Source organism: Vulpes lagopus, chromosome 20 (assembly GCF_018345385.1).
Source record: "Vulpes lagopus strain Blue_001 chromosome 20, ASM1834538v1, whole genome shotgun sequence".
NCBI classification, from domain to species: Eukaryota; Metazoa; Chordata; class Mammalia; order Carnivora; family Canidae; genus Vulpes; species Vulpes lagopus.
Genome location: NC_054843.1, coordinates 11,133,088 through 11,159,996, shown reverse-complemented (window position 1 = coordinate 11,159,996; position 26,909 = coordinate 11,133,088). Strand labels below are relative to the sequence as shown.

Below are 26,909 nucleotides of genomic sequence, written 5' to 3'. Positions count from 1 at the left end.
TTCCTCACTGAGCAGGGAGCCAATGGGAGGCTCGATCCCAGGAGTCTGGGATCATGACCTGAACCAAAGGAAGATGCTTAACCGACTGAGCCACCCAGGCGCCCCAGAAAGTGAGAATAATAATAGCTGTGTCCAGCATGTGTGATCACTCAATACCATCAACTACTCCCTATCAAAAAGGTTCACATACATATGATTGCTTTGTAGCGACTACTCTGTTCTTGACAACAGTGCTATGACCCTTCAGTCTAAAAAAACTATTACTGCTTCCTTTCCAACTAGGGCCCGGCAGAATGGCTCCTGCAAAGAAGGGTGGCGAGAAGAAGAAGGGCCGTTCTGCCATCAACGAGGTAGTGACCAGAGAATACACCATCAACATTCACAAACGTATCCATGGAGTGGGTTTCAAGAAGCGTGCCCCTCAGGCACTCAAAGAGATCCGGAAATTTGCCATGAAGGAGATGGGAACTCCAGATGTGCGCATTGACACCAGGCTCAACAAAGCTGTCTCGGCCAAAGGAATAAGGAATGTTCCATATGGTATCAGTGTGCGGTTGTCCAGAAAACGTAACGAGGATGAATATTCACCAAACAAGCTCTACACGCTGGTTACCTACGTACCTGTCACCACTTTCAAAAATCTACAGACTGTTAATGTGGATGAGAACTAATCACTGATTGTCAAATAAAGGTATAAAACTGCAAAAAAAAAAAAAAAATTAAAAAATTAAAAATAAAAATTTTAAAAATATAAAAAAAACTATTACTGCTTTAGGTAGAGACAGCAGATTGCACATAAGCTGCTCATTTTGCTCCCTCCTGAAGCTTCACTAAAACTACAATAAAGGGAGTTTTTGAAAAGTCATAAACTGGAACACCTGGGTGGCTCAGTGGGCGAGCATCTGTCTTTGGCTCAGGTCCTGATCCCAGGGTCCTGGGATCGAGTCCCGTATCAGGCTCCCCTGCAGGGAGCCTGCTTCTCCCTCTGCCTGTATCTCTACCTCCCTGTGTTCCTCATGAATAAATAAATTAAATTAAATTAAAAAGTCATAAACTCCTAATGATACAGAGAACAGAAGAGGAGACAACAGCAATGCAATTCTGAATGCTGGAAAGCAGGTGGGCAGTGGTGACTGAGTTAGCACACCCAAGCAAGCTGAAGTTCCAAGTCAGCAGTGGGGAGAGCTGAGAACCAACCCAGGAAAGACCAGGGGGAAACAGAAAATTAGAGGCAGGGGCAGGGGGCGCTTGGTGGTTCAGGTGTCTGACTCGATTTCTGCTCAGGTCTCGATCTCAGGGTCGACACGTGGAACCTGGAGTTGGGCTCCTTGCTGGGCGTGAAGCCTGCTTAGGATTCTCTTTCTGCCCCTCCCTGCTCCCTCTCAAAAAAAAAAAAATATCGGATGCAGATAGCAATGGAGCAATACCTTCAAAATTCCGAAGGCAAATTATTTTCAACTGAAATTCTATTACCAGAGAAAGTATCAATCAAGTGTGAGTATAGAATCAAAACATATTCAGACAGGCAAGGTCTCTGAAACATGTTACTCTTCTTGTCAAGAAGTTACTAGCGTCTAAGTACCACTAGGGAGTATAAATCAAAAAAAAAAAAAAAAAAAAGAGAGAGAGAGAGAGAGAATACAGGATACAAATTTCCAGTTATAAATAAGTCTGGAGATGAAAAGTACAGCACAGGGAATAGAGTCGATAATATAACTCTGTATGGTGACAGATAGTGGCTACATTTATTGTGGTGAGCCCTGAGTAATGTACAGAATTGTCAGACCACTATGTTGTGCCCCTGAACTAATGTAACATCGTATGTCATACTTCAATAATAAAATTTTTTTTTTAGGAGAGAGAGAATCTAGAGGCACCTGGGTGGTGCAGTGGTTGAGTATCTGCCTTTGGCTCAAGGTGTGATCCTGGGGTCCTGGGATCGAGTCCCTACATTGGACTCTTTGCAAGGAGCCTGCTTCTCCCTCTGCCTAGGTCTCTGCCTCTCTCTGTGTCTCTCATGAGTAAAAGTAAAAGTAAAAGTAAAAATAAAGATAAAAATAAAATAGAGAATCCAGGGTATAGGAAAGATCCAACACAGGAGAGCTAAAGAGAATCCAGCTGTGCCCCAGACAAGGAGGCTAACCAGGCCAGATTGAAGTAGTGGTAACTCGAGACAGACATGCCCCAGCTGCTCTACCAGCCTTTTAACCGGAGGACTGAATGCCCCGAAACCTGGCCCAGATTCCTATCTGTACTCAGCTGGGCTTGGCTTGATCTTGATCATATGGTGATAAAGCTCCTGCTCGCCTTCCAAGCCCTGCAGCTGCACCAGCAGAGGACATTCACTTCCTTCACAGAAGGGTTCTGCTTTGACCGACCCTGCTAGCTGCAGGCTGACCACGTGAGCTAAAAAGCAGAAAATACAAAATGCGAAGCAGCCTACCCTCTCATTTCTGCTGTCCGTCCAGTACTGGCACTCCTCGGAGATATTACAGATTTGGTCACAGACCGCAGCAATAAAGTGCATATCCTAGTAAAGTGAGTCAGAGGAATTTTTTTGTTTCCCAAGAGCTTATGAAAGTTATGTTTACACTATATTGTTGTCTACTGAGCATTAACAGCACTGTGTCTAAAAAAAAACAAAAAAACCTCGATGTACATACTTTAAAAATACTGCATTGCTAAAAATGATCATCTGAGCTTTCGGCAGTCATATGGATGACCATAACAAATATAATAATAAACAAGTTTGAAATATTGCAAAAATTACCAAAATGTGACACAGAGACAGGAAGCGAGCAAATGCTGTTGGAAAAATGGTGCTGATAGGCTTGCTCCCACAGGGCTGCCACAAGTCTTCAATTTATTAAAAAACAGATAAATAAATAAGGCAGTATCAGCAAAGCACAGTAAGACAGTGTGCCTGTACGTGATCTGCTCTAGAGCCTTCCAGAAGCCCTTACTGTGGTGAACCCCATTTCCTAGGACTCACTCATAACACTACCCACTAACTTCCTCAGAAAGGCCTCCTGTAAACAGTCAGGCAAGCTGAAGCCATTCTGTTCTGCTCATCTCTTCCTGGAAACCCCCATCCAATAGTGACAAAAACGTCCTTTCCTTACACCATCAGGTCTGTGCTTACAATTATGAAACAAAATTTTTTTTTTTTTTTTTTTTTTTTTATGAAACAAAATTTTAATCTCAAATTTAGAAAGCTCTAGTATTTTCTAAGAAGCCTGTTTGGAGTTCAGCTGCACTCCTGGGGGAAAAATTAATAATTAATTAATTATAATGAACTATAATTAATAATAACTAAGTATTAATTTAATGGAAAAGACACAGTTTATAGTCCTGTAAGATTTAACTGGAGAAATTAATAAGGTGTTATGATTTTTCTAGCCTGGTAGAAAAGAGTAATTCCAAAGGCATGATGATTTTGCTGCTGTGTGGAACATTAACTGATTATATCTAACTCGGCAATTTTGTTCAGACATTCTTTTCCCTGTGGACTACATATGTTCCTTAAATTATCTTAAAAAACAAGTTTTAACTGTAACAGTTAAAACTTTGCAACATGCTCATTATCTATTTGCATGAGAATTTTGTTTTAAAACTGTTCATTCAGGGGATCCCGGGGTGGCTTAGCGGTTTAGCACCGCCTTCAGCCTAGGGCTTGATCCTGGAGTCACCGGATCAAGTCCCACATCTGGCTCCCTGCATGGAACCTGCTTCTCCCTCTGCCTGTGTCTCTGCCTCTCTCTCTCTCTCTCTGTATCTCTCATGAATGAATGAATGAATGAATGAATGAATGAATAAATAAATAAATAAATAAAATCTTAAAAAAATAAAACTGTTCATTCAAAACCAAATACATTGGTAGGATGGGTATGTGTGTATGTGTCTGCTGTGTGTGTGCATTTATGTATATGTGTAAATATATATGTATATGTGTATATTTGTATATATATGTGTAAAGCTTATTTTATTTTATTTATTTATTTTTGTAAAGCTTATTTTAAAAAGCAAGAGAAAGATTAACAAATCAGAATAGAGGCCATACCTCAGAAGTAGGATGGGAATGTTTTTTTTTTTTTTTTAAGATTTTATTTATTCATGAGAGACACAGAGAGAGAGGCAGAGACACAGGCAGAGGGGGAAGCAGGTTCCATGCAGGGAGCCCAACATGGGACTTGATCCGGGGTCGTCAGGATCACGCCCTGGGCTGAAGGTGGTGCTAAACCGCTGAGCCACCTGGGCTGCCCGAATGTTTTATTAATCTGGTGGGAGATACAAGGATCACAGGAATCATATTCTTTAAAATATATACATATATCACATATGTATATATAAAAAATCATATATCATCACAAATATATATGTACACACAGACCTATGTTCTACACACTTTTTTTGCACCTAGGATACATTTCACAATAAAAGAAACATTTAAAAAAAAAAACCAAAGAGCGGCCCAGGTGGCTCAGCGGTTCAGCGCCGCCTTCAGCCCAGGGCCTGATCCTGGAGACCCGGGATCGGGTCCCACGTTGGGCTCCCTGCATGGAGCCTGCTTCTCCCTCTTCCTGTGTCTCTGCCTCTCTCTCTCTCTCTCATTAATAAGTAAATTAAAAATCTTAAAAAAAAAAAAAAGAGAGAGAACAAGGATTTGTTATGATGGGATATTCAAGGTGCTTACCACAGGACAGAAAGTACACAAAGTTTGTCTGTTCACAGATCTCTTCCTGAAGGCCTTCTCTATTTATTTCTACCAAGCCAATCAAATGAATGAATATAACCTTAAAGTCAACACCAACTAAGTGGAAACAAAAATTTACCATTATTTTTTTTTTAATTTTATTTATTTATGATAGGCACACAGTGAGAGAGAGAGAAGCAGAGACACAGGCAGAGGGAGAAGCAGGCTCCATGCACCGGGAGCCCGATGTGGGATTCGATCCCGGGTCTCCAGGATCGCGCCCCGGGCCAAAGGCAGGCGCCAAACCGCTGCGCCACCCAGGGATCCCAAAAATTTACCATTATTTAACCTGGTCTTCAAAATTTTCTTGATCCAGTATCCAGTCTCCAAACATAAAACACAGATTCTAAGAAATGCATTTAGAACAAATTGAGCTACTGCCTTTAAATCATAAAATCTTTTAAGTTATAAAAACGATTCCTGGTGAAAAAGGCACTCAAATTATACCAAAGAACAACAATCTGTTTACATTGTCTACCTGAAACTTATCCTACCTACAATGGCAAAAGGATTTTCACAGCAAGACTTTTAACAGCTAAAATCCAGAAACAACCAAATGTCGGTCAGTACAGGATCAACAAAATACATGAGAGCACATATAAATAATGGTATAGGATGAAGCATTCTAAAAATGAGGTAGATCCACACACATACAGATATGGAACCATGTCCTAATATTATTATAAGTCAACTGCCCAACAGCTATGGGATGGTCCCCTCCTAGGCAACGGATCTGAAGATATAAAGGATGGAAAGTGAACAAGGAATTCCCACTTTTTACCTGATACACTTTGGTGTGCCGTTTGAACTTTTCACTTGGATATTCTTCTGTCATGTCAAAAAAAAATTTAATAACCTAGATATGTTACTGCTATCACTTAAAAGTAGCAAGTAAGGATAAACTTTTACCTTGGACTCCAGAAGTGAGTTCATTAAAGACAGAAGGGGAAGGCTGCGGTAATCCTAGTGGGCAGAGGATGGGGGCCGGGCAGGCCGGGCGGGGCAGGGCGGGCGTGTCTCCGGAAGAGGAAACTCTCATTAAACCTGCTTTTCCTGCAGCATCAGTATTGGAGATAACTTTCGATTTTCGGTTTAAGAGCCGAGAGTCTTGCAACACTATTATTACCGTAAAAAAATGTTTAACGTTTGTTCTACGTTTGACACCTAAGAGGATTTGAAACATGACAGAGGACAAATAAGAGACTTAAGAGGATGGACAAGAAGTGTGACCAGCCTGGGAGTAAGAGCCTTGGGAATTGTTAAGAAAAGGGAAAAATCACTGGGGGCACCTGCGTGGCTCAGTGGCTGAGCGTCTGCCTTTGGCTCAGGTCGTGATCCCGGGGTCCTGGGATCGAGTCCTGCTTCGGGCTCCCCAAGGGGCGCCTGCTTCTCTGTGTCTCTCGTGAATAAATAAATAAAGTCTTGGAAAAAAAAAAAAGAGAGAGAGAGACAGAGAGAGAAAGAAAAGGGAAATCACGGTACCGGTGAACGAAGAGTTTGAGAGAAGAGGTGGGATACTCCGAGAAATTAATGCCTTGGGGAGGCACGATGGTGATCGCACATTTACTCCAATCGGAGGTTTGACTCCCGTCCACAGACGGACAGACAGACACACGCTCACCCGGCACCAACAGGAAGGGAGCGGGCACAGTCGACCCCGTCATCGCGGCTTTGGCTTTAAAAAGGTCACGTACTTGCATGGGAGACGAAGCACCTTTCCAGGGATTAACTCGGAAGCCAACGTATTGCTTAAAAACACCAAAAACGGTTTTCCCCGGCACAACTACCCCGCTACGGGGCGGAGGGGGGGCGCAATTCTCTGCGGCTACACACCTAAAAGGACACTGACCTCGAGGATCAATTGTCAAAGGAATGAGGAGCCTCGGACGTCGCCTCTTCCCACCTCTGTACCGGCCTCCGCCAAGGGCAGAGCCGGAGAGTCCAGGGATCACCGACCACCTTCCCCCCTCGGCTGGGAGCAAACCCGAGGGGCGCCGAGGTACTGGGGGCCCGGACCCCCGCCCCCCGGCAACGCGGCGGCTCCCCGCGCGGCGCGGCCTCGGTGGGCCCCGGGGCACGCGCGGGCGGCGGGGGGCGGGGGCCGCGGGGGGCGGCGGAGGTCCGCGGGCCCGATCCGCCGGGCGGCGCCGGGCGCGGCACAGGGAGGCCGGGCGGGCGCCGCCGCACCGCGCAGGCCCGGCCGGCCGGGGGCGCCTCTCCGCGCGCGGACGACGGGCGCGACCCCCCCCCGCGCGCCGCGAGACCGGCCCCCAGCACTCACCTGGCCGCCGCGACGCCCACGCCGCCCCCGAGCGCGCGCGTCCGCCGCGCCCCACCTCGGTGCCCGGGAGCCGGGAGCGGACGGCGCGCGCGAGGCGAGGGGCGCCGGCGGGGCGCGGCGCCGTGCGCACCGCGGCGACCAATCGGCACGCAGCAAGTGGCCGAGGGGGCGGGGCGGGGCGCCAGGGGGCGGGGCGGGGCGCCAGGGGGCGGGGCGGGGGCTCCGGGAGCTGCCGGCTGCCCGCGCGCTGGGATTCGCTCCGCGTGAACGTGGTCCGAGGTGCTGCCGTCTTGCGGACGGCGGCTGGGGCCCGGCTCCCGCCGCTGCGTTTCTGCTCGCGGAGCTCAAGTGCGGCGCCCGTGAAATCACGCGCTCGGAGGGCACCCAAGACCCGGAGGGCAGGGACTCTGCCTCCAGGCCCCGCGGCGCCGGCCGCTGAGCTGCCCAAGGGAGGGCAAGTGCTGCAGAGAGGGGACTCTCAGCCCCCGAGGGTCTGCAGGGATGCCCTCTGCTAATGCCACCGCCCAGAAAGGGAGGCCCAGAACAGTGAAGCTTCTCGTCCGAGGCTATCGGCTAGCTCTGCTAACCCGAGGTAACCAGCACAGGACAACTAGTCTTCTAATTCTTTTTTTTTTTTTTTTTTTTAAGATTTTATTCATTTATTCATGAGAGAGAGAGAGACAGAGAGAGAGAGAGAGAGGGAGAGGGAGAGGGAGAGGGAGAAGCAGGCTCCATGCAGGGAGCCCGATGTGGGACTCAATCCCGGGTCTCCAGGATCACACCCTGAGCCAAAGGCAGGCCCTAAATCGCTGAACCACCCCGGGATCCCTACTCTTCTAATTCTGTCCTGAGGCTTTTCCAGGGATCCACCCAGACTTTTGGCTTCCTCACAGTCAGGTCTCTTCCAACGCCCTCCTTTAAAGACATCTTGTGGTGCGTGGCGGGCTCATTCCGTAGAGGATGCGACTCGGAGTCATGAGTTCAAATCCCCATCTTGCGTGTAGAGCGTACTCAATAAATAAGAAAATGTGGGCGTCTGGGTGGTTCAGTGGGTTAGGCGTCTGCCTTCTGCGCAGGTCATGATCCTGGAAGCCCAGGATGGAACTGGCATCAGGCTCCCTGCTCAGAGGGATTCTGCTTCTCCCTCTGTCCCTCCTTGGCTCCTGCTGTCTCTCAAATAGATAAATACAATCTTTAAAATAAATAAAAATAAAGACACTGCATCTCAAGCTTTCAGCATAACTTCACCATCTTTTGAAAGCCCCATCGAAATTTCCTACAGGATATCAAACGCCATTCAGTTGTTTGGAGGGAAAGACACTGTAAATCCAGGTATTATAAATAGAAATCTTAAAAAGTTTTTACTTTGGGTATGATGAAAAAAGAAAGGTTTTTATCACAAAATGTCATCCTCTTCTTCCTGCTACTCCTAGAGATGTTATGCATGTAGGAGGAAGAATCATTGCTTTATTTTCCCACTATCCCTCAGTTCCCATTTTCATGGGTACTGTTTTTCTTTTATATTTGTCACTTGGCAAGTAATACATTTAGAGTTACATTATCCATCATTCTGATACATGCGTTAGGATCTAGTGCTGAATAAATATTTGTTGAATTATTTACTTTTGAAATATGTGCAACCTTAAAAATAGTCAAATCATATAATTTATAAAACGTATTAGCTTATGAAAATCGACTTTTTAAGAATAAGGTTTTTTTTTAAGATTTTATTTATTTATTCATGAGAGACACACACACAGAGAGAAGCAGAGACACAGGCAGAGGGAGAAGCAGGGTCCATCTAGGGAGCCCGATGTGGGACTCGATCCAGGGACTCCAGGATCATGCCCTGGGCTGAAGGCAGGCGCCAAACTGCTGAGCCACTGAGGCTCAAGAACAAGGTCCCAAAAACAAGGTTTTAGATCTTGCTTCTCTTTTTCTTTATTCTATTAGGATTAAGTTTGCCTGCATATAACATGGGAGAGCAACCACAAAATAACACTGGTGTAAACAAAAATAGTATTTCCCTCTTATGTTTAAAAAGTCTAAAGTTAGTCTAGAGCCCATCTGATACTTCATGGAGACAAATCCAGCCTCATTGTTCCACCAAGAGAGTCACACATGTATTTATGTATGCTTTCAAGATAACAGGCATTTGGAAGATATCTGGTTCTACTCCCAGTATCACCTCATGATCTAAGAGAGCTGCTGTAGCTCCAGCCATTATGCTTGCATTCCAACTAGCATATACCACTCCTGCTTTCATCCTGCTGGCAAAAACATAGTCGCTTTGCTACACTAAATGTCAAGAAAGGCTGGAAAACGAAAATAGGGCTTTAGTACTGAAAAAGAATGGATAGGTAGGAGTTCCTATCATAGTGTTAAATCTCATCACTTTTTAAGGTATTAAGTATTTTAAGATTTCCCCAAAATTGTAAAAGCTTCTTTTACAGAAGAATATCTTTTTTTTTTTTTTAAGACTGTATTTATTTATTCATGAGAGACACAGAGGCAGAGGCAGAGGAAGAAGCAGGCTCCATGCAGGGAGTCCAATAGAAGACTCGATCCCGGCACTCCGGGATCATGCCCTGAGCCAAAGGCAGATGCTCAACCGTTGAGCCACCCAGGCGTCCCTACAGGAGAGTATCTGTAAGAAAATGCTTAGCAGCATGTTCAAAGGAAGATGGTACTGTTGACCTGCCCTTTGGATGTGCATGCTTTGAGTTACTCTTCCAGAAATGAGTGGGGACTCACACTAATGCAGCTAGCTTCTCTGTCATTCTGTAACCTCTATTTTACAAAGGGTGAAAAAAGTATATATACTGAAAAAGTATATTTACTGAAAAAAGTATATATATATATTTACATATATAAAGTATCTTTATTCTTTATATACTAAGTATATATATATATATATAGAGAGAGAGAGAGACACTCTGAAAAAATATATATATATACTTTGAAAATATGGGCATTTGAAATGTATTGGGATTAAGTTACTGATGCCAAAATTTCAATGTCATCATTTCAAATGCACTGATTTGAGTCTTTAGTAAAATTGCAAATCAGTTTAAACAAATCTTCACATCTGCCCTGATTCAGTTGGTATTCCATCATGTAGCTACCTAAGCATGTTTTCTTAAATACTTATTCTGTAAGAACTTCAGAGAGGCCCTCCTAGAATCTGGAGTCTCTATGACTTCAGACCTTTTTAGGTTTGAGCCAGGACAGTTCCATAAGGCTGCTTCACCTAAAATTAGGTAGATTCCAGTCTGGTGGGTTCAAACCTACTAAGAGAAAGGAACAATCCAAGCTGTCCTTCACACTAGGTCTTGCAGGTTCTGGTTTGTTCTTATTTTCTTAAGGCTGTTTCATGAACTTACTCTGATAAAGTGGCATTCAGTCCTCATCTTTTGAAAGTACACACCTGGGGCACCTGGGTGGCTCAGTGGTTGAGCATCTGCCTTTGGCTCAGGTCATGATCCTGGGGTCCTAGGACTCCCCACAGGGAGCTTACTTCTCCCTTTGCCTGTGTCTCTGCCTCTTTCTCTGTGCTTCTCATAAATAAATAAATAAAATCTTTAAAAAAAAAAAGTACACACCCAATGTGTAATGCAGAAACTGAAAGACTAAAGCTTAATGTGTAAACATGTACTTCTGAAAATATTGTCACTTCCTCCATAAAGTTAGGGGGTTGTGTAACAAAAAGATTTTGCGTAAGTCAGTAGAACTGTTGTATTTGGATAAAGCTATCTTGAAATTAAGATCACATTCCTATGGATCCGAAATGACCCTCTCTCAAGAGTATGGATATTCAGTGCCAATCGTTTGGGAGAAAGATTGGTCTTTAGATGGGAAATGAAACCAAAGTTTGGAGGGTCATGTGATACAGGCAGGAGAGGAGACATTTCTTTCTGCAGTCTAGACTGTTGATGGCAGTGGCTTCGTTTATCAATTGACTCCTTCAGTTGCAAGGAACAAGAAAAATAATCTCAAACTAGCTTTATAGAATAGTAAAAAACAAAACGAAACCAAAAAACCTAGTTTTTTCTATTAAAGATTATTTATTTATGTATTTATGAATTTATTTATTTATTTGAGAGAGGAAGAGAGAGAGAGAGCAAGTGAGCAGAAGGAGGGGCAAAGGGAGAAAGAGACTCCCTGCTGCATATGGAGCACGAGGTGGTCTCCATCTTAGGACGCTGAGATGAAATCAGGGACCTGAGTGAAAATCAAGAATCAAACACTTAACCAACTGAGCCACCCAGGTGCCCCATAAACCCCAGAGTTTTTTATTTATTTATTTATTTATTTATTTATTTATTTATTTATTTATTAATGAGAGAGAACGCCTTGTGGGGAGGGGGAGAGGGTGGTGGAGAAAGGGAATCCAGCACACTCCCTGCTGAGTGAGGAGCCCTACACAGGGCTCGATCCCACAACCCTAATATGATCCAAGCTAAAATCAAGACACTTGGACACTTAACCAATTGAGTCACCCAGGTACTCCCAAATCCTAGTTTTATTTTATTTATTTATTTATTTATTTATTTATTTATTTATTTATTTATGATTTAATTAATTTATTCATGAGAGAGGCAGAGACCTAGGCAGAGAGAGAAGCAGGCTCCATGCAGGGAGCCCGATGTGGGACTCCATCCTGGGACTCCAGGATCATGCCCTGGGCAGGCGCTCAACCTCTGAGCCACCCAGGTGTCCCAAAAATCCTAGTTTTAAAAGAAACAAACAAAAAATGGAGACATAACCTCAGCAGAAATAGAGACACTCATGGAGAAAATAGGAAGTGTGATACTCTTAGAAATGAGTCAGGCTGCTTTATAAGTGTCATGTTAAAATAATCTCCTATGGGCCACTGGGGGATAGTTAAGTGTCTGACTCTTGAGCTCAGCTCAGTTCAGTCTTGATTTCAGGGTTGTGAGTTCAAGCCCTGCACTGAGCTCCACACTAGCTGTGGAGCCTACATAAAAAAAAAAAAAAAAAGTAAGGGATGTCTGGGTGGCTCAGTTAAATGCCTGCCTTTGACTCAGGTCACGATCCTGAGGTCCTGAGATCTAGCTCCACATCAGGCTCCTTGCTCAGCAGGAATCCTGCTTCTCCCTCTGCCCTTCCCTCCCACTCGTGCTTGTGTGCTCTCTCTTTCAAATAAATAAATAAATAAACAAATAAACAAATAAATAAATAAAATTTTTTAAAAAATAAAATAATCATCTATGTTATAATCTAGGAAAAGGTGGCAGTGAAATACTGCAAGTACTCTACATCAAGGATATATTCAGACACCAATGCTTAAAAGATTGATTCAAAAATTCTTCATATCAGGGAAGAGAAAAATGGGTCAGTAAATGCAGTACAGTTGTACTCAAAACCATACAGAAGTTAGGTAAAATGCCTCAGGAACAGAATATGATAAAACAACAGGTGACCCCCAATTTAATAAGTCATTTCAACATGTAGCTTTTGCAATATAGATTTTCATTGTACAATAGAAGGGTAGCATATATGAAATATTTTAAAAACAATACTTATTAATGAAATTAATGAGACAATAGTTTCATGTACATCTACTCTATTATCTATTACTATGTAGCAAATTATCCTCAAACTTAGTGATTTAAAACATCAAAGATTTATTTATTATTTTACATAATGTCTAAGGATCAGGAATCTGGAAGCAACTTAGCTAAATTGTTCTGGCTCAGGATTCTTCATGAGATTACAGTTAAACCATCAGCAGGGGTTGCAGATCTCTGAAGGTTCTGCTTTCAATAATGCTCATTCCCATGGCTGGAGGCTGGAGGCTTCAGAGCCTGGATGCATGTGCCTCTCCACAAGGCTGCATCGAGTCACGGCAATAGGCCTCACCCAAAGTGAGTGACCTAACAGAAAGTGAGAAAGCAGGAAGCTTCTAGCCTCAGATGTGACGTGCTGTCACTTCTTATACATTTTTGATCACGCAGACCAAATCTGATAAAATATGGGAGGGCACTACCCAAACATGTAAATATCTTCTTTTAAAAAAAAAGAAATATTAAATGAAAGTGGGGAGGGAGTGGCACAGTCGGTTAAGCATCCAACACTTGGTTTCAGTTGGGGTGGCAATCTCGGGGTCATGAGATCAAGCCCCACAATGGCCTCCATGCTCAGCACAGAGTCTGCTTGGGATTCTCTTTCCCTCTCCCTCTACCCCTCTCGCGCCTGCTCTTTCTCTATATATATAAAATAAATAAATCTTTATAATTTATTTTAAAGATTTTATTTATTTATTCATGAGAGTGCTCGCTTCGGCAGCACATATACTAAAATTATTTATTCATGAGAGACACAGGGAGAGAGGCAGAGACATAGGCAGAGGGAGAAGCAGGCTCCCTGATGTGGGACTTGATCCCAGGACCCCGGGAATCACGACCTGGGCCAAAGGCAGATGCTCAACCACTGAGCCACCCAGGTGCCCCAATAAAGAAATCTTTAAAAAAGAAAAAGAAAGTGGAGATCTTTGAGGGTCATCTTGGATGCTGGCTGCAAGATTTACTAATGTGGTCACAGTTGGCTTTTAAGTAAAAGCCAATCTCCTCTGGTACCTATTTGCATTCAATACTAAAAGCAAACTCTAATAGGCATGTAGTACCGATCATTCAAATGCCATAAGCCATGGTGCCATCACTAATGAGCTGCTGAACTGGGGTACAGCTCTTGGTAAAATTTCCCTCAAAATAAGTACAACTTTTACAGTATTTGCATTTGTAAAAAAAAAGTGTATTTTATTTTTTAAAGATTTTATTTATTTATTCATGAGAGAGGCAGAGACACAGGCAGAGGGAGAAGCAGGCTCCCTGCAAGGAGCCCGATGCGGGACTTGATCCCGAGACCCCAGGATCACGCCCTGAGCCAAAGGCAGATGCTCAACCACTGAGCCACCCAGGAGTCCCCAAAAAAGTATATTTTAATTCATGCCCCAAAGTATGTTGTGTTTATATGTAAAATGTAATTCTGTTCCAGGCTTAGATTATTATAAACAAGACTATTTTCCCCCCACATGAATATCTGGTGAGATGTTTGAATGTTGGCCAAGACTTGAAATAATTCCTTCTTTTTGTTACCTGCACTGCAAACCCTCAGGATCACTGACTCCACTTCCTAAATGTTTGTGGTCCTGGGTGATTTGAAATACTTAACAATTAGGATTGCATGGACTTACCAACCAATCAGAATAGATGCCAGCCAGCACAACGTACAGGTCCAAACGGGCAAAACAGAAGCTCTGCTGGTTGTGCCCCTCCAACCGATTTGTTTTCGAAGATTCCTCCATAAATTTCCAAAACATCCTCTGGGGGCAATAGTGCCCAGAGAACCACTGAGTTACTTCTAAGGACTTCATCCCGCACCCAGCATTTCATATTCATCATTTCTAAGGATTACAGCTATCCTTGCAAGTTAGGTCTGATTACAGTTGACCCCTGAGCAATAGGGGGGTTAGGAGCACCAACCCTCCCCCCACAGTCAAAAAATGCCCCTATAACTTTTGACTCCCCCAAAACTTAACTGTAATAGCCTACTGTTGACTGGAAGCCTTACCGATAACACAAATTATCAATTAAAACATGCTTCATGTGTTAGATATATTATATACTGTATTCTTAAATAAAGTAAGTTAGAGAAAGAAAATCATAAGGAAGAGAAAATACATTTATAGTACTATCTATAAGTGGTTCCACGCAGTACAAACCCCTGGTGTTCAAGGGTCTACTGTATACTCATTGGACAGATGAAGAAACAGAAACTCAAGAAAATCCCATAGGTAGTGAGTGGCAAAACCTGGATCTGACTTCCAGTCTCCTAGCTCCAAAGCCCACTCTTTTACTACTGCATCACACTGCCTCTTGCTCACGGTATGAGGGGAGGAAGCTTGAGGGAAGATGAAGGGCAAGAATGACAGCCCAACAATTAAGACACACTGAATTCAAGGCAGCCCCAGGAAACTCAGTATCTTGATTCTTCATTGCAGAAGCTGCCACTAATGTGATCTGCTTCAAAAATCCTCTCTGTCGACACCACAGCACAGTGTGTGGCTAAGAACAGGGATCTGGAACCTGACCAACCCAAGACAATCTGGGTTCAAATCCCTACCCCTGAATACTTTCTAGCTGTGGCACCCAACACAAGTTACTTAAGCTCTCTGTGCCTCATTAGTTTCCTCAGCTCTCAAAAAGTGTTAATAATAGGGATGCCTGGGAGGCTCAGTGGTTAAGCTCTGCCTTTGGCTCAGGTGTGATCCTGGAGTTTGGGATTGAGTCCCATATCGGGCTTCCTGCAGGGAGCCTGCTTCTCCCTCTGCCTGTGTCTCTGCCTCTCTCTGTGTGTGTCTCTCATGAACAAACAAAATCTTTAAGAAAAAAATTTTAAAAAAAAGTGTTAATAGTACCTATGTCATAGCGAAGATTAGTTAATGCAAGGAAATTGTTCAACTAAGCTATCATCAGCTTCTCTGTGCCTCATACCTCACGATGGATTATCATGCCATATCTCACTCCCGACTCATGATCACTTCAGCTTGCGTTTGCTGTCTCTCTGCCCCAAGGCCTCTCTTGGTCTAACCTTGCACTGCTATTTACTTCATCTGCTCGGTAGCGATTAGTTCTTATTTCCGTGAGAACATACAACAATCTCAGGCAGGCTTAACAGATAATGAAATAGAGCTGAGTGTGTTGATTTGGAAAGGTCTTGAGGATATACATTAATAGACAGGTGAAGAAAAAGATAAGAGGAGCACATAGAGTGTGTTTGCATTTGTGTGTTTTTGAGAGAGAGAGATGGAAAGACAGTGTGTGTATATCAATTAAATATATAAACTTTTGGCAGGATATTGTGGTAGCCGGATAATGGCTTCCCCAAATATGTCCTAATTCTTAGAATCTGTGAATATGTTACGTTACTTAACAAAAGGAAATTAAGGTTGCTAACAGACTGACCCCAAAAAAGGAAGATTGTGCCGGATGATCTAGGAGGGACCGAGGTAAACCCGAGGGTCCTGTCAGCAGAAAGGGGAGGAGGCAGGAGAGTCCAAGTAGCGTGACATGAGAAGGACTTACCTGCTGTCTCTGGCTTTGAAGATAGAGGAAGGGGCCGCAAACCAAGAATACAGGTGGCTTCTAGAAGCTGGAAAAAGCAAGGTATCAGATTCTCCCCTAGAGCCTCTAGAAGGAATGAAGCCCCACGAACACCTTGATTTTAGCCCAGTAAGACCCGCTTCAGACTTCTGACCTCCAGAACTGTAAGGCAATAAATGTGGTACTTAAGCCACTAATTTTCTAGTCATTTGTTACCACAGCATAAAAAAACTAGTTGAAGTTGTTGATGGCAGTCAGATCTGGGAAGTAGGGTTGGGTCTGGGTGGGAGGTCTGGGTCTGGGTGGCAGTAGGGGTGGGAGTGGAGTGGGGGGTCTGGTTTAAAGAGGAATTCATTTGTTCATTGTCTATCCTTTTTTTTTCATTGTCTATCCTTTTGCATTGATTGAGTTTTTTTAACATATACATGTGAATTTTCAAAATAAAAAAGACTTTGTCCTTTTCCAAATAAAGAACCTTATGCTGTTGTACTATGTAACACTTCCCCAGCCAGTTGATGTATTTTTTTGCCCTTGGGCCAGAGGCCTTGGCGCCTGTGGGCAGGCTGGCACCATCAGGGATAAGCTTAAAATAGGCATTTCCCAAACCTCTCAAGATGCTCGTGCCCATAAGAGCGGGACCCAAGCATGCATAGGTCTTCTTCTTCACTCTGGCAGCCCCTGACACTCATGTCCAGAAGCTTTCAGAATCATGATGTGTTGGGGCCACTTGTTCTTGGTGTTGGAGAGAAGAAAGAGAAGAAAGGAAAGGCAGGGTTTTACGTTTCTCCTTCCCCACAGACTCTGGGCTGCATGATGTGTAATGGGAGATAGCAGGGATTGACATCTTACCTACTGCCTAATCACCTAATGAGTTCCAGAGTAAAAAGCGTGTTTTTTTTTTTTTAAGATTTTATTTATTTATTCATGAGAGACACAGAGAGAGGCACAGACATAGGCAGAGGGAGAAGCAGGCTCCCTCTGGGGAGCCTGATGTGGGACTCGATCCCAGGACCCCAGGATCACTACCTGAGCCAAAGGCAGGCACTCAACTGCTGAGCCACCCTGGCGTTCCCTAGAAAAAAAAGTTTTTATATGTGGGGTGCCTGGGTAGCTCAGACGGTTAAACATCTGACTTTGGCTCAGGTCATGATCTCCGGGTCCTGGGATCAAGCCCCACATTGGGCTCCCACACTCAAAAAGGAGTCTGCTTCTCCTCCCTCTGCCTCTGCTCCACCCCCCATTTGTGTTCTCTCTGCCTCTCTCTCAAATAAATAAAATCTTTTAAAAGAAGCTTTTATGTCATTAAAGCCCACGTTCTTTCAATCAGTTTTTACAAAACATGCATTTGCTTTTATCTAATTTTCTCCATTTGTGGATTCTTGTTTATGTAAGGCCACCACTCATTTTGGTAAGAGTAGCTATTTGTTGTAAGAGAGACACAGTGAGGGGTATGACTGGCTCAGTCGTGGAGCATGCCACTCTTGATCTCAGGGATGTGGTTCAAGCCCCACGCTGGGTGTAGAGATTACTTAAAAAAATAAAATCTTAAAAAAAAAAAAAGACACAGTAGCAAATGCCTGGGAATACTAACACAGTTCTGTGGGGGTTTTGCAGAAATTTGTACACATTAATTAACATTTGCTATAGATGTGAAAGCATCTAAATTTAAATTCTTCAAACATTGGCTGTCATTTTTGTGCTTAATTTAAAACAGTTCCCTCACTCTTTATGCTTTTGAGGACATTTTTTTTGCTATAGAAAAGTAGCAAGCAACCTACCAAATTCAGAACTGCTCTATATTTTCTCTTACTTTTTAATTTCTTTTTATAAAAAAACAGCTTTCACATACCATAAAATCCACTCATTTAAAGCACACAATTCAGTGGTTCTTAGTACATTCACAGAACTGTTCAACCGTTACCACAATCAATTTTAGAACATTTTTATCACCTCCAAAAAGAAAACCCCTGAGCATTACCAGTCACTCCCCATTTCCTCCCAAACCCTACAGCTCTAGGCAACCACTATCTACTTTCTATCTCTAGAGATTTGCCTATCCTAGACCGGTCACATAAATGGAATCGTACAATATGTGGTCTTTCTTCACTGGCTTCTTCCACATTCTCATTTAATGCCTCCCACTAGCTGAAGGCATGTCATAGAACAGTTTCGGTGAATTCAGAAAACTAGCAATGGATCAGCTTTGAAATAAAAATTCCCCCCTTTATTTGAGAGAGAGAGAGAGAGAGAGAGAGAGAGAGAGAATGAGTGCTGGGGGGGGGGCGCATTTCAAGCAGACTCTGGGCTCAGATGCAGAGTCTCCACCCACAACCCATGAGATCAGGACCTGAGTTGAAATTGAGAGTTGGACGCTCAACCAACTGAACCACCCAGGCACCCCCAAGGGAACATTTTTTTAAAACAAATCTTTAAAATAATAAAAACTTGGGGCACCTGGGTGGCTCAGTAGTTGAGCGTCTGCTTTTGGCTCAGGTTGTGATCCTGGGGTCCTGGGATCGAGTCCCGATCGGGCTCCCTACAGGGAGCCTACTTCTCCCTCTGGTTATGCCTCTGCCTCTGTGTCTTAAACAAACAAACAAACAAACAAATATTTAAATATATATATAAATTAAAAAATAAAATTATACAAACTTCTATTTATTATTTTATTAGCACAGCACTGTACGTTCAACCTGACTTAAAAACCACGCTGGATTTTTTACATATTGTATCTCAATGCATCCTTGCAATAAGCCATCATTTTGAGGGTTTATACTTGAGTAGTCTGTGAGTCAATGAAGTTTGGTATTTTGCCCAGGATTACACACCTACAAAGAGGTGTGTAGAGCTGAGAGTCTGAGAGTCCATGTACCTACTGCACCACAATCTAGCATATATAGCTCCCAAGTATCCCAAACCCATGAGATTCTCATGATCTCATCTGTATCAGTCACAGTTATTAGCTGCAAGTGGCAGCCCCTACTCTAGCTGGATTAAGCAGAAAAGGGATTTATGGGGGCAACCGGGTGGCTCAGTGGTTAAGCATCTGGCTTTGGCTCAGGTTGTGATCCTAGGGTCCTGGGATCGAGTCCTGCATCACACTCCTCTCAGGGAACCTGCTTCTCTCTCTGCCTATGTCTCTGCCTCTCTCTCTCTTTCTCTGTCTTGGATGAATGAATAAATAAAATCTTTTTTTAAAAAAGAGAGATTTATGAAAGGACACTGGAACTTTCAGGAGGGCCAAAGAAAGCGGCTCACGGTTATTTCCAGGAACAATGCCTGAAACCACACTGAAGAACTGACCTGGTGAGGAAAACACCAAAGATACTGTGGCCACGCCCATGAATTTGGCTGCCATTGCCGGTGACATGGATGCCACTTCTCTGTCCACCGGGCAGCCCTGCCTTCTTGCACCAGCTACGTGGCATGTCTACAGAAAGCCAGCCTCTTTCCTCCTGTGCTTCATTCTGAACCATGTCTCCCAAGGACTTGCCTTGGCAGAGCCTAGCTCACATGACCATTTTTGAGCATATTTAAGAAAATTAGGGATGTTCTCACCTATCAAGATCATCTTCAAAAGTCTGACTTCCTGTGCTAGGAACCACATCCTCCCTAGATGAATGACACATACCACCATCAAACAGTCCATTCTCAAGATGAAAGGCAGCCCAAAACACAACAGCCATCTACCACATTTTTAAGCAAATCTAACTGAGAAGCTTAGATTTCATTGAGCAAGTCATGGTATAAACTGTGGCTAAGTGGAAAAGTTGAAAGGACAAAGCCCGGGACCAGTTTCACCCATGGAGGTGAAACCAGAGAGAGCATAGAGGCCCTGCTATAAATCTTAAAGCTGCGTCACCACTGGGCCATATGCTCCTTACTAGAAGGTCCTCAAGGTGCACCAGCAAGGACCTGCCCCACAACTGTGAGTAGGTCTCTCTCTTTTTAAAGACTCATTTACTGGGCGCCTGGATGGGTCAGTGGTTGAGCATCTGCCTTTGGCCCAGGTCGTGATCCCCAGGTCCTGGGATCGAGTTCTACTTTGGGCTCCCTGTGGGGAGCCTGCTTCTCCCTCTGCCTATGCCTCTGCCTCTCTCTCCGTGTCTCTCAAGAATAAATAAAATCTTTAAAAAAAAATTCACTTATTTGAGAGTGAGCAAGAGCATGAACAGCAGAGGGAGAGGAACAAGCAGATTCCCCGCTGAGTGTGAAACCCGACACAAGCTCGATCCCAGGACCCCAGGATCCTGACCTGAGCCCGAAGGCAGACACTTAACTGATGGAGCCACCTAAGCACTCCCTTAAGATTCTATTTATTTATTTGGAGTAGGTCTCTCTTATAACAATGTTAAGCTTATTTGATATGTCTGTCGTATTGAGACTCTCAGGTAGGAGCCTGTCACAGCGGGAGGCTGGAGGACAGTGGCATACATCAATCATCTAGGGAAGATGTGGGTCCTCGGAGAGGAAGCCAGACTCTGAAACTGGTCTTGGCCAGAAAGACAATCCCTTAGTTCTTAGTTTCCTAAATCCAGATCTGGGGGAGTGGAGTCATGTTTGGGGTACCCGAAGATTCTTTCAGAGGTGGGAGTGGTAGGCTCTGCCTCCCTATAGCAGGCTGGGGGTCTGGGCTCAGAGACAAACTGGGGAGGGTGTTACCCTGTCCCACGACTGCCTTCCCTTTGCTTATGTCATCCTAAGCCTTGAGAAAAGTTGTATTTGATGTTTTGATCTGGTCTCAGCTGGGCAAGAGGTATTATGCAACATTTATGGGTCTGCCCTTAGGCCAGGGGAGGAGAGGGAGGCCAGGGTGCTGGCGGCAGCAGTAATACCAAGCAAAATGAGTATCTGAGGGTTACGTTTGGGGCTGAGGGGTCCATTGCCCTTCCCCTCCTTACTGATTTCTGATCGCCCAGATGATGGAATGGTGAATTTCCTTTCAGGACTTTATTTTTTTTAAGATTTTATTCATTTATTCATGAGACACACACGCACAGAGAGAGAGGCAGAGACAGGCAGAGGGAGAAGCAGGCTCCATGCAGGGAGCCCGATGTGGGGCTTGATCCCAGGTCTCCAGTATCATACCCTGGGCTGAAGGCAGCGCTAAACCGCTGAGCCACCCAGGCTGCCCCCTTCAGGACTTTCGTAAATGGAGGCTGAATGAACAAAACGTTGCCAAAAAGTTATGGCAGCACTTCTAGGAACAGGCAAATCAGCACGAGGGCTGCCTGAGAGGTACTGAGAATGTCCCAAATGGTGGCTGAGGCCCAGTGATGGTCACCCAGGCAGGCAGTTGGCAGCAGAGAAGTATGTCAGGGAATAGCAGGGCCCAAGCACACAGACAAGGTCTCAGGGGACTCCCATCTCTGGGAGGCCCTCCACCCCCAAGAGCAGAACCCTGTTCTCCATGGCTCGATGAAGAAAAAGAATAGTATTGCCATTGTTCTACCAAGGAACAGAAAACTAGAGCCCTGAGGTACCAAACTAGCCATGGGCATACAGAACAGGGGCAAAAACCATTTCACACCCTGGTCCTCAGGGTGTTGGGCCAGGATCTTGGTCCTACAGCTTGAAGAAAGGAGCTCTGAAATTCAAAGCTGGAATTAGGTAGACTCTGATGTGTCTATTGATGAGTTGACATTACTACTACATCTGAGACGTTGGCAAAGTTACAAGGTGTAACACATCCAGAAAAGGGTCAAGTCTCCATCAAAGGAAGGAGAAGTGACTTCTTTTGTGTTCAACAAACACTTGGGAAGCCTGGGTGGCTCAGCGATTGGGCGTCTGCCTTCAGCTCAGGGCGTGATCCTGGGATTCCCGGATCAAGTCTAGCACGGGGCTTGCTGCATGGAGCCTGCCTCTCTCTGTGTATCTCTCATGAACAAATAGATACAAAAAAACAAACGCTGATGAACTGGCCAACATCTTTTTTTTGGGCCTGCAACTTAATGTCTTAAATTAGTTAATCTGTTTTTCCCTAAGTGAATTTGCCTTCTTCATAAGAACAATCTCTGATCACGGCTTTTATAGCGTCAAAAAGACAAAAAATATTTCTTCAGGTAGTCAGCCAAAAATAGTTATTTGTTGTTTATATAACAAGGGACCATTGGATAATCATTAAAATTAACTTTATTAATATAGACAACATGTACAGGCATAAAGTGTGCTGTGCTGAAAATTTTTGTTAAGTTTACTTTCCCATTATGCAATATTGAAAATAGTCTTTTGTATTATGTTGCTGCAATGCAACTAGGTATCATACATCTAATTCCCATTCTTAACAAGATTCACAGAATCATAGCCTTCTAAAATGTTTTAGAACTATAGTTCTCATTATGTAGCTCTATTTCATACTGCTCACAATTTCATTTACAGTAATGCCATCATTGTAGAAGCCACATAACTCATTCAGTAAAATAATCACATATTATACCAATTAATTACCCCATCATCCAAGCAGAAAGTCCTGAAGTTTCCTTTGGAAGATGTAGTTTTACTTAACCATCACGCACTTTACAAAATAACTTGTTCTTTCAAAATCAGAGTGGCAAGTGCCACTTCTCAACCACATCCATAATCCAGCACTCTGGGTTAAATAAGGAAACAGATCTGCTCTGTTTGACCACTCTCTGTATTCTTCTAGTTGCCCAATTCTGTGGCTAAAGCAATTACGCAAACCTAAAAAGTCAGATTTTCTGAAAGTGGATGGAACGTAACAATCTCACGAATGTTAATCTCCTGTCATTTGCCCAAAGTGCAAACTGGCACAAAATTCAGACATCTTTTTCATTTATGAAAAGGTTCCTAAGACAGGAAATTATATCCCTAAATTGAGATTTTCACATGGAAAAAGCCTCTGGGGAATCTGATAGACGACAAAGAAAGGCTTCAGGGAGACTTAGAGATGAAGTCAGAAGTGAAATCTTAAGTTTCCATTGATCCCAAGGATTTTTTTTTATTATTATTTTACCTCCAAAAGGGCAGAAAATACACCCAAACTCTTTTAAAAGTGGCCACTGGAGTCTACTTCTAGAACAGCTATATTAACTAGCTTGGCTGATGGATCTCCATAGCTAAGATAATGAAGTTAAGGCAGGAAAAAGTACAACCCAGAAATTTTGTGGGTTTTTGGTTTTTTTTTTATTCAGTACCCACAGAGGTCTTTATAAAAAAGGAAGAGTGCAGTAACTCTATTGGGCTAATTTCCTGATCATAACATTTCCACCCACATAGTGTCCCAAGTCTTAGAATGGTTGTAAACTTTAATAACCTCAAGTGTATAAATGCAGCAAGCTTGCAAAAAACATGCATCATTGTGAAAGTTTGCTTGCCTATGGCCCATACTTCCTTAGTTTTGTGACTTTGAGAATGCTTTTTAAGGTTTGCTTTTGATTGTTGTTGTTGGTTCAGTAACTATTTTTGAAGATGGCAACTGTTTTCTGAGTTATTAGAACTGAAAATTGCACTAAGACTTTTGGAATACCCTTTATGATTCCCAGTCTGAGTCCCTGACCTAAATCATTTCACCTGGGACTGACATTCATGTACCGGAATGGATTGTTTTCCTAGAAATTCTCTTCTGTTCTTGCAACCTCCTCAGAGCAAAGCTGGCTGGACATTTCTGACTCAGTTTCTTACAGCTTTCTCACACATCACTGGAGACGTGATCAGTTTTGTAATAAGTACAGAGGCACACAGTTCACAGGCTTTTGTGTTACAACAATAAATCTCAGCCTCTGTGTGATGTCAGCACAACTGAAGATGGTTTGGGGCACTACTGTGAGTATTTAAGTGGCCATATTCTAATAAATTTCCACACATTCATCCAGTTAAAAAAACCTGTCTTGACTCCAGGTGTTTTCTCTCCTTCTCTCTGATCAGTGTTGTTTGGGTTTTTATCTGTGACTTCCTTTGCTTCTGTAAGGGTCTCATATACTTCTTGGGCTCTGGCAATTTCTTTCTGTGCATCAAAATGGACTTTCTGACTGGTCAGGAGGGGAACAATTAAATTAAAATCATTAATTCGCTTGTTTAGTTTCCGGATGTCTTCTTGAAACTGCTCACAAACTTGGTTCCACTGCTTCTGTTCATTCAGTGTCATTGGATTACCAAGTTTTTTTCTTGACGCTAAAATGGCCTCTCTGAGTTGATCAATGGTATCTTTTATTTCTTTTTGCATTAGGATCCATTCTGGTTGGTATCCATTATCTATCAATATTCTGTTCAGGTTGTGAGTCATGGGATCGATATATGAACAGCCAGAAAATTTTTTTAGAGGTTTTCCCTTCCCACTGAGATTGTCGAAGTCTCCTTTGGCCATTGATTCCTGAATGAGATCCTCTACTAAACGATCTATAGCCTGAGTTATCTTTTGTTCTTTGCTCTGTCTTACATCTTTAACAATTACACTATTGGCGAAATACTGGCTTTGTAGTTTCTGCTTCTGATATTCCATCACCTGCTCAGTGGCACGGTCTGCTCTAAACTGCCTATATTGCTTCTCCCGTTGACTTGGGGTTCCGAAACCAATACCTTCAAAACTTAAATAATGCCGGTGTTGGGGTGTTTTATATTTGAATTTGTCTTCTTCTTCCTCTGCTTCTTCAACTTTATTCTGTTGGGCATTTGTTTGTCCTATCACATGGGAAAGCACCTTCCTATAAGCTTCTTCGATCCTTATAAATGTCGCAGAATCAGCAGTACTAGAGTCACCGTCTGGATGGTATTGCTTGGCAAGCTTATGAAAAGATTCCCTGACGTCATCCGCAGAGCATCCTTCATCCAGATTTAGCAGCCTATAATATTCTCTCATCTTCTTTTTGGATTTATGAGTTGACATCATTCTATTTCTAATGACACCAAGATATGGAAGCATTTTCATTCGATTAGGTATCATTGAAACATTTATCAGATGAGATCTTAAGATCTGAGCCGTTGTCACGTACATCGTGTTCATAATTGTACCCAGAGTTCTTCCTAACAGTGATCTACAAATAGACAACAAATATAGAATCATGAAAGTTGTACTGGGACACCTGAGTGGCTCAGCGATTGAGCGTCTGCCTTTGGCCCAGGGCGTGATCCTGGAGATCGAGGATCGAGTCCTGCATCGGGCTCCTTGCACAGAGCCTGCTTCTCCCTCTGCCTGTGTCTCTGCCTCTCTCTCTGTGTGTCTCCAGTGAATAACTAAATAAATAAAGTCTTAAAAAGAAAAGTTGTGTTATCAGCAAATCTCATCTTTTCAGCCACCAGGGAAAAATTACAGGTACAATAAGGGGCAGTTCTTTCTAATGCTGCTGCCAAACGCTTACAGCCATATTTCACTCATGTTAGCAGACAAATGGAAGTTGATGATGTGTAGCATTAACATATTGTGATGTAATCTGGATTCTATTCCTCACTGACCTCAGAATTTCAGAGCTGGCAAGTTCTTGGAGATCTAATCTAACCTCATTTTATAAGAAAACGTCGGCCCAGAAGGTTAAGCAACATAACCCAGTCATACAGCAGGGTGTAAGGAAAATTAGGGGTTAGGGGTAGGGCACAATAAATAATTGCTTAATTCTCTGTGTCCCTAGCAGATTATAAACCTCAACACCTCCACTGTCTTTGATGGAATACCGTCTTCATCATCTCCAGGAGTCTTCTCATGGGAAGGCTCACACATGAAACCGAGAACCCGAGCAAGTATGTAGCTCGTCTGACTCGAAACGGAATGGAATCAAGTGTCCGAAAGACTTTAATTAAGCTCTGCACCTTATCAAGAAGGAGCTGTCTGCTACATGCTGGGATACCGGGACGAAGGGCGGGCCCTCCCGACACAGCTGTTTGGTTTTCTTGTTGTTGTTGTTAGCTGTTGTTTTTAAAACTCATGGTCTAATAAATAAAAATCTTAAAAAAAAAAAAAGAAGAAAGAAATAGAACGCATGGTCTAGCAGAAGAGCACGACTTATACCCAGATAACGGCAATGAAACGCCAGAAGTGGTTTAATGGGAAGTGCGATTTTTGATGCACGAACGCTAAGGCTGAGCTCCTGGGGACCCCAGTTTGCTGAACAATTTGGGGTTAACGGCTTTTGGAGGTGGGCGAGACCGCGGCGGTGAACCACCCGCCGAGGTCACTGCGGGGCAGTGTTGGTCCTGACCCGGGACACGCCCCGCCCCGTCCCGTCCCCCACTCACCTTCCCGGCCGCGGCGAAGGGGCTTAGCGGCTCCCACCCCCATGCTGCGCCTCTGCGCATGCGTGCGCGGTCTGCCCTTCCCGCTGTCCGCGCGGCTCCGCTGGACTAGACCATCTGCCGGCTTACACGGAGGGGACCACACTGGGGACGGAGGCCAGAATCGTACCTAATTGAGACAGAGGTCCTCCTTTAACGGGGAGCCCAGGAACCTCTCCTAAAACGAACTTCACCCCGGAGGACACAGGGACGGCATCCCGGGAGGCTCCGCCCCGCCCCGGGGCGATCCGCTCCGCCTCCGCTCCCCCCTTCAGCGGGCGGTGGTCTGGCCGATTGGGATTGTGGGAAGTGTAGTTCGAGGGCCCGCGCGGCGGGCTGCGGCCTTCGTAGTGCGCCTGCGCCTTCCTGGAGGGAGGCGGGGCGACGGATGCGCGGCGGTGCCCTGGACCCGGGCGGGCAGGGTCGCCTGCCGAGCGTGGTGAGTGTGGGCGGGGACCTCTGAAGTCGCAGGGGGTCGGGCGCGACGGCCCTCAGTAACTTGCTTTTGAGAAGGGACCGCGGAGTGGTT

General features: G+C 44.0%; 3 protein-coding genes across 11 annotated transcripts in view; 1 reads left to right on the top strand and 2 right to left on the bottom strand.

The window, feature by feature from the left end:
* Positions 1-26,409, bottom strand: part of TMEM50B (transmembrane protein 50B) — a 57,377-nt gene extending 30,968 nt beyond the window's left edge. The window contains exons 1-2 of one of the 3 annotated variants that reach the window (XM_041734973.1): positions 26,345-26,409; positions 16,142-16,208 (exon numbers count right to left, since the gene is read on the bottom strand). The gene's annotated coding sequence lies outside the window, so the exon portion shown is untranslated. Of the gene's footprint in view, positions 1-6,602; positions 6,754-7,034; positions 7,170-16,141; positions 16,209-26,344 lie in introns of those variants that run through there. The other 2 variants (XM_041734972.1, XM_041734974.1) reach the window with 2 other exon arrangements.
* LOC121479422 (60S ribosomal protein L31-like) lies at positions 257-816 on the top strand. Its single transcript, XM_041734975.1, has one exon. It carries the CDS (start codon positions 294-296, stop codon positions 669-671), a length of 378 nt encoding a protein of 125 aa, XP_041590909.1. The 5' UTR covers positions 257-293; the 3' UTR covers positions 672-816.
* On the bottom strand, positions 11,064-26,616 carry DNAJC28 (DnaJ heat shock protein family (Hsp40) member C28). 7 transcript variants are annotated; one of them, XR_005984720.1, is made up of 4 exons: positions 26,511-26,616; positions 16,142-16,208; positions 14,251-14,379; positions 11,084-11,255 (listed from the first exon to the last, which is right to left on the bottom strand). XR_005984720.1 is itself a non-coding variant. In XM_041734970.1 (4 exons), exons 1-4 carry the CDS (start codon positions 26,385-26,387, stop codon positions 12,856-12,858), a joined length of 315 nt encoding a protein of 104 aa, XP_041590904.1. In that variant the 5' UTR covers positions 26,388-26,476; the 3' UTR covers positions 12,180-12,855. The 7 variants fall into 7 exon arrangements, 4 of the variants coding, with proteins under 4 accessions (XP_041590904.1, XP_041590905.1, XP_041590903.1 ...); XR_005984719.1 differs by lacking the exon at positions 26,511-26,616 and adding an exon at positions 26,345-26,482 and having other exon boundaries at positions 11,090-11,255; XM_041734970.1 differs by lacking the exons at positions 11,084-11,255; positions 26,511-26,616 and adding exons at positions 12,180-12,931; positions 26,345-26,476.
* Between the last annotated feature and the right edge of the window lie 293 nt (positions 26,617-26,909).

Coding starts and splice junctions, on each gene's coding strand:
- DNAJC28 (XM_041734969.1), bottom strand. CDS start 25,118: ATGAACACGATGTACGTGACAACGGCTCAGATCTTAAGATCTCATCTG.
- LOC121479422 (XM_041734975.1), top strand. CDS start 294: ATGGCTCCTGCAAAGAAGGGTGGCGAGAAGAAGAAGGGCCGTTCTGCC.